The following is a 6,720-nucleotide window of genomic DNA, read 5'->3' on the forward strand; positions in this document are numbered from 1 at the left end:
GTAAGAAAAAAAAAATTTATATCAAACCATCACAATTCTCTTTATCAAAAAAATAATTATTTTTGTCCAAACTATTATAATTTTTTAGGTCCATGGTAATTATTATCATCTTCTCCAAAAATATACAAGTACACTGAAATAAGTTATATTTACTAAAGATTTTTTTAATGATAAATAAAAAATAACTATTTTCTAAAAATAAAATACCACTAATTTTTGTGTACTTTGAAGATGATGATAATATTTATTATTGTTATCTTTTCAAATTTAATTTAATATTTTTAAAGTGGAGTTCTACGAAAAGTTAAACGAACTCTATAAAATTTATAGAGTTCGCCGTAAGGTATAACGAACTTGTCCAAATACAAAAAAAAAAACGTACATTCCGATAAATAAAACTCAGAAATAGATTTTGGAAAAATAAATATTTTTCCTAATTTATATTAAAAAAAATATCCAGACGAATATAGAAATTTCCTCCATCATTTACTGTTAGTGAGAAATCTTTGGTTTACGCTTAGATTCATTCAACTGTAGTACCTTCTTGAGTGAGAACCAGCTTTTCCTCTCAGCAGAAAACGGTCAGCTATGCTTTCTAATTTATTACATCGAAATCATTTTATTTTTATTTTTTTTAAGTTCCTATTTCTTTCTTTCTTTATTTACTCACACTGTTTGTGAGTTTCTCGTTCAATATCTCCTTGCCTTTTCTTTCTTTTTTTTTTTTTTTAATCCCGGTTGCGTTCTTTTTCTTTTTCATCACCTCCGCAATCATTTGGAACATGAAATGCAATTCTGGCTTACGTCGTTTCTCCATCCCTAGGTTTGTATAATTTGGAAACCATTTGGAAACCGTGTAGTTTAGATGTGAATATGCTATCTTATTTATTTATTATTTATTCCTGAATGCAATCACACGTGAGTCAAATTTGTTGCTGAATTTCGATTGAACCAAATTTGTCTACGGGTAATTCCTTGAAGCTTCAATAGACGTTAATGTGCTTCCAGTATGGCCAAAAAATCCTCTCATATTTTTTTTTACTGTTGCAAGTTCTAGGTGTAAATAATTCTGTTTGTGTTGAAATCTGTTCTGAGCTGTAGATTTATTGAGTGAAATGGAGGTTCTACTTATATATAAAAATATCTAGCTTAACTTAGTGAACCTAGCTAACTCTGCAACTTGCTATAAGTTAACCAACTAGATTTCGATATCTGTCACTAAAGATAACAACCTCTAACTGATCCTCTAGCTTTCTAACTGTTTTAACCATCATGTTGAATTAGCACAACTCACACTTCAGTGTCCTTATTCAATATGCACTTCTCACACTATCAACTTATATATCAACAGTTTGTCCGGAATCCGAATGTCTTGGATTAATTAAAGCCTATAGCCTCTAGCTTTAACTGTCAAGTAATGCCGGATATCATCTTTAGTGTGGCAGAGCTTAGTATCTGTATTTACTAAATTGTCAATTTAACAGCACGCTTGAAAAATGAGTTGTTGGGATATCCAATTCCAGGGATGAACTAATAATTATTTCAAGATTCATGTTTTAATTGATGAGCAGATACAATTTTTATTTAGCTTTATTAAACTAATCATAGCTAATACTGTGTTCGCTAGTAATGCATTATAGGACTATGCTTCTGCTACTTGCAGTACTGTGTACCTATTATACTTGACCTAGATTGTTAGCATAAGTAGGCGTGTAGGGATTGTTCCATTTAACAACCCTTGTTGTGCTTGGATTTACTTCTTGTGAGCTCTTTTTTGTGAGATTATGGTCTTGAACTTGCACCAGAGATCTTTTATTTTCTGGGTTATAATGTTATTTTTCTGTTTTTTATTTGGAAGCATTGTATGATAGAGCTTTGTCTGTTTCGGATTTTGGAAGAGAGATTAGGACCCTGAATTGAATAATTTTGAAACTAGCATGGTGGAAATTGTGCAGGTGCATACTGTTGAAGATTCTTACAAGGTAAACTTTGGGGAAATTCCGTCAGTGAAGAAGAATAAAAACTAATGGATCAGCTCAATGGTTCTGCCAATCTTATGATAGTTTCAGATCTTGATTTCACAATGGTAGCTATCATATTTTTTTATGGTGATCTTAGAGATGATGCTCGGTGAAATGTGATGAAGCTTGTTTCTGTTGTTGCACTTGCAGGTAGACCATGATGATCCCGAGAACCTAGCTCTTCTAAGGTTTAATGCACTATGGGAAGCTTATTATCGTCATAATTCTCTTCTAGTCTTCTCCACTGGGAGATCGCCTACTATATACTGCGAGCTAAGAAAGCAGAAACCTTTATTGACCCCTGACATAACAATAATGTCCGTGGGAACTGAGATTACATATGGTGAATCCATGGTACCAGATGACAGATGGGAACATTATCTGAATCATAAGTGGAACCGAGACATAGTGTTGGAGGAAACAGCTAGGTTACCTGAGCTTGTTCTTCAAGTATGTATCTATTATATAAATCTATTGATAGAAATTAAGATGCTTAACATGCATATCAGTTCTTATCTATTGAATCATGCTAAGGAGAATCACCTTAAATGAATGATTTTTTTTAAAGGGAGGAAAAAAGAGCAGAATATTATATTCACTTAACAACTTGCTGAATTTGACATTTTTGGAGTAATTGCAGTCTGAAACTGAGCAAAGGCCTCACAAGGTTAGCTTTTATTTGGATAAAACGAAGGCCTCAAAAGTCATGCAAACTCTTTCGAGATGTCTTGAAAAACGTGGGGTAAGATTATAGTTCATAAACAACCATAATGGCAAGACTTTGTCAACTTCATTCAAAAGCCTTGCCTTTTGCCTCTGTGTGTACAGACAAAGAGGTATACATAAACAGACACATAAGTAGTTTTCATCTGATGTTTTATTACAATGTTAAAGATGTGCTGTTGTTACTTTTGATGTAATTCCTTTCTTTCCCAGTTAGATGTGAAAATTATATATAGCAATGGTATTGCTTTGGATATATTACCCCAAGCTGCTGGCAAAGGACAGGCTCTTGAATTTTTACTGGGAAAGTTAAAAGCTGATGGATCAGGACCACTCAACACTCTTGTTTGTGGTGATTCTGGAAATGATGCTGAACTCTTCACTGTGCCTGGAGTATATGGTGTCATGGTTTGCTGAAATTATAATTACTAAACTCACCATATTTATGTCTACTTTGTTTCCTTATTGTGATGTTACTGTTAAAACCAATACCCTTAATTTTCAGGTAAGTAATGCACAGGAAGAGTTGCTTCAGTGGTATGCTGAAAATGCAGCAGGCAGTCCTAAACTCATTCATGCAACTGAGAGGTGTGCAGATGGTATTATCCAAGCAATTAGTAAATTCTCTTTAGGTCCAAATGTGTCTCCAAGAGATATTAGAGACTCTATGTACAACAGGAAATCTCTTAGGCCTTGCCATGAGGTAGTGATGTTCTACTTGTTTTATGAGAGATGGAGGCGTGCAGAGGTTGAAAATTCTGAGGAGTATGTGCAATATTTAAAATCAATCATTGTAAGTTCTCCAGTAAAACTCTGAATTAGTTTTAAATTCATTCTGAAACCAGTCAGAGCTAGTCCCTTGCATGGATGAATGTGAAATGATAGAACTGTTTGTCACAAGCACTGTAAGGCTTGGATGAATCTTCATCACATGGATTAGTGATATTGAGTAATTAAAACTGCAAGGGTATTAAAACCACTAGGAAAGGCTTAGTGTACACGAGGTCATATGATTCTTTGGTGGTTGGCTATTCCATTTGGTTTCATCTCCTGTAATATGAAGACCCATTGCATGAGAAAAACAAGTACTATCCTTACTATCCCACGAACAATAGTTGTGGTTTCTTGTATGTTGGAGGTGATGACAAGCTTGAGTAGCTCTCCTCGCAATGCCACCATTCAAACATGTCCACCCCTTCAGGTGCTTGTCGCGCTGGTGACTAAGTGTGCGCGAGTGGTTCCTTCCCCTGTCAACAAGTGAGAATAGAAAACTGACTTGTTATTGATATTGGTAGTGGAAGATATATACGGAGGAGATATAGTCAATAGTTACAATTAAATCAGAGTGACCTTTCCTATTAGTGCTAATATTCTATACAACTAGTTACAATGATCATATTCTCTGGGTAGCCAACTCTATTTCCAACATCATCCATCCGCTTCTCCAAGTTGTCCATTCCTACTTCCAAAGCAGCTTCAGTATAGTAGGTTCCCACAGAGCCAAGAAAAGTGATGTGATACTAGTTGATAATAATTGGTAGTTAGATAATAGTAAGGGAAAGAAATTGTTTTAACTTTCAAGATAAATACAGCGGAGGTGATCACACTGCCTTGCTTAGTTTCTCGTTGGTTAGTTGATTCCCTATTTGGTTGCTCCTTTGCTTCAGTTTATGTTTGCCTTTTTACACTATTTCCTATTACAAACCCGGGTGCAGCCAGGTTGCTTACTACCCCCATTAAAACTCTCCTGATTTTTTATTTTTATAAAAATTTGAATGAGAGGTGTTTACAATTTGAAGCTAGAGGAGTTTTCAGTTTTGATAATTGAAGGGTTGCCAATATTTTTCTCTCCCTTAAATTTGGGTTTTTGCAGCATTCCACTGGAAATTTTGTCCATCCCTCTGGAGTTGACCAACCTATACACCAGCTAACAGATACTATAGTAAATTTGTTTGGTGACAAGCAGGGAGTAGAATTCCGGGTTTGGGTTGATCGTATATCTACTTCCATGGTTAGTTCAGGCTCATGGCTAGTCAAATTTGACAAGTGGGAGTTATCAGGTGATATTTATATCATATATTAGTTTATTAGTCTTAAATTCTGTTACCGATGATCTTTATATTTTTCTAGCTTGCATCTTCTTCGGTATTCTTAAGTTAGATATAGTAGGATACACAGAAAGACTATTTGACAGTTAAAAGATAAATGGCACTTGTTTCCCAACTAAAACAAATCAGAATCAATGAGAGTCAAAGCATGATGTATTCTTTCGTAATTCATAAAAACTGTAGAAGTAATTGTGTTTCTTTCGATTGTATTTTAAGTTTCTGGAAAGTTCTTATTCCTATACTGCTGGTTAATATAACTATATTACCTATATATCATTAGATACTAATTATCAATCAATCAGCATTTGAAGGTGGCGCAACAAAATTTTATCAGTATTTATGACCATAACTAAGTGATACATGAGATATCCTTATTTTTTGGGTGAAACCATAAGTATCTTCATATTAGAGGCAATCCTATTTGAGCATTTGAGATTCCATAGCTGGCATGGCTCACCCAGAACCGATTTTCCACGCCATCAAATCAAACCCGAAATCACTAGTTAAGTGAAAGGAGTGTATGCCACTCCACTCCAACCAACCGTGTGTTGGTAAAGACATCCTTATTTAGCCACAAGGTTATGACCAACTTATAGGAGAGTATGCACAGCTTATTGCCTTATTCTACAGAAACTTGTGACCTTTTCTGATATTAAATATTTATGATTTGCATGAATTCCTGATTTTCATTTGCTTATAACTTGCCTCATTTTCGTTGCAAGGCGATTTTCAATTCTTTTTGTTTGTCATTATATTTTCTTTTTTAAACTTTTCATTAATCATATTCATATTGTACTTTAGGGAACTTGCGCTGCTTGATTAGTACAAAAATGATTCTCATTTGTTCATTTTCTCTTTGTTGCATACATAATCATCATTGTTTGAACTGTTGAGAGTTTATTTTGTCCTCTGTTGTCCAAAAGCAGGGAACGAGTTGAGGTGTTGTTCAACAAAGGTTTTGGTGAATTCGAAGGTATCAATGTCAACATGTTTGTTCTTAATTTCCTTTTTTGGAATTACCTCATTAGTATTCTACAATTTCATTTTTACCTACCTATATTTTGGCAGATTGATGCAGAGGATCAGTTTACCTGGATGCACATACATCAGACTTGGGTGGATGGCTTTGGAGAAAAGGATGATATGTCTTGGGTTATCTAGATTACTAAAGATTTACTAATTAACTCTGCTAATCATAAATACAAATATAGCAGAGAGAGAAACTTTGGTAGGAAGTTCGAAGCAGAAATAATTACTTATGCTGAAAACAGAAAATTCTTGTTGTAGTTTTTTATACTTCACAAATCCGTCTTTATCCATCTGTCTTGATATCTTTGACTTTATATTTCTTTTTTAAGAACATAATCCAAACACAACCTTTACATATGCTGTTCCCTACCTGAGTTGGATAGATTTTTCCTTTCATTTTGGTTCTGTTTAAGCATGTTTTGCTACAAATGCCCATAACCTTCTTCACAAATAGCAGCAAGATGAATAGATGATGCAGCCTGGAGGACATTCATGCTCAATTTGGCCTACAAAATTCACCTTTCTTTTTTATAGTATTCGGGATCTAAGACCCAGTCTAGAACATTTATTCTCAAATAATTCTTATTTAACATTACTACTTTTTTTTAAATAAGGACTAAGGAGGTATTATACATTAAATAAAATAATTAATAGCTTTGTCATTTTTTTAAAATGATTTTTTATACTCAATTAAAATTATAAAATACTAATTAATTTATTACTTATTGAATTTCGATATATTTAAATTATTGAACAATACCAAACAATCATATAGTTTCTTATTTTACTTTTAACACTAAGATTAGGGTTAAGTATGATTTTGGTCCCTAACGTAGGGG

At 33.7% G+C, this 6,720-nt stretch overlaps 1 protein-coding gene across 4 annotated transcripts; it reads left to right on the forward strand.

Moving 5' to 3' along the window:
- Positions 1-461: 461 nt before the first annotated feature.
- Positions 462-6,236, forward strand: LOC112716015 (sucrose-phosphatase 1). Of its 4 annotated transcripts, none has more exons than XM_025767856.3 (10): positions 462-581; positions 1,956-2,086; positions 2,172-2,471; positions 2,662-2,763; positions 2,958-3,152; positions 3,250-3,332; positions 3,423-3,537; positions 4,618-4,804; positions 5,779-5,825; positions 5,921-6,236. In XM_025767856.3, exons 2-10 carry the CDS (start codon positions 2,027-2,029, stop codon positions 6,011-6,013), a joined length of 1,182 nt encoding a protein of 393 aa, XP_025623641.1. In that variant the 5' UTR covers positions 462-581; positions 1,956-2,026; the 3' UTR covers positions 6,014-6,236. The 4 variants fall into 4 exon arrangements, with proteins under 4 accessions (XP_025623641.1, XP_025623639.1, XP_072061255.1 ...); XM_072205154.1 differs by having other exon boundaries at positions 547-823; XM_025767854.3 differs by having other exon boundaries at positions 3,250-3,537.
- Positions 6,237-6,720: the final 484 nt, after the last annotated feature.

This window comes from Arachis hypogaea, chromosome 10 (genome assembly GCF_003086295.3).
Source record: "Arachis hypogaea cultivar Tifrunner chromosome 10, arahy.Tifrunner.gnm2.J5K5, whole genome shotgun sequence".
NCBI classification, from domain to species: Eukaryota; Viridiplantae; Streptophyta; class Magnoliopsida; order Fabales; family Fabaceae; genus Arachis; species Arachis hypogaea.

What these genes read in the sequence shown, in the direction of transcription:
- LOC112716015 (XM_025767854.3), top strand. Translation starts at nt 2,027, where the DNA reads ATGGATCAGCTCAATGGTTCTGCCAATCTTATGATAGTTTCAGATCTT. An exon ending in TGACAAGTGGGAGTTATCAG is followed by an intron (nt 4,805 to 5,778) that starts GTGATATTTATA and finishes GTCCAAAAGCAG; the next exon opens with GGAACGAGTTGAGGTGTTGT. An exon ending in AGGTTTTGGTGAATTCGAAG is followed by an intron (nt 5,826 to 5,920) that starts GTATCAATGTCA and finishes ATATTTTGGCAG; the next exon opens with ATTGATGCAGAGGATCAGTT.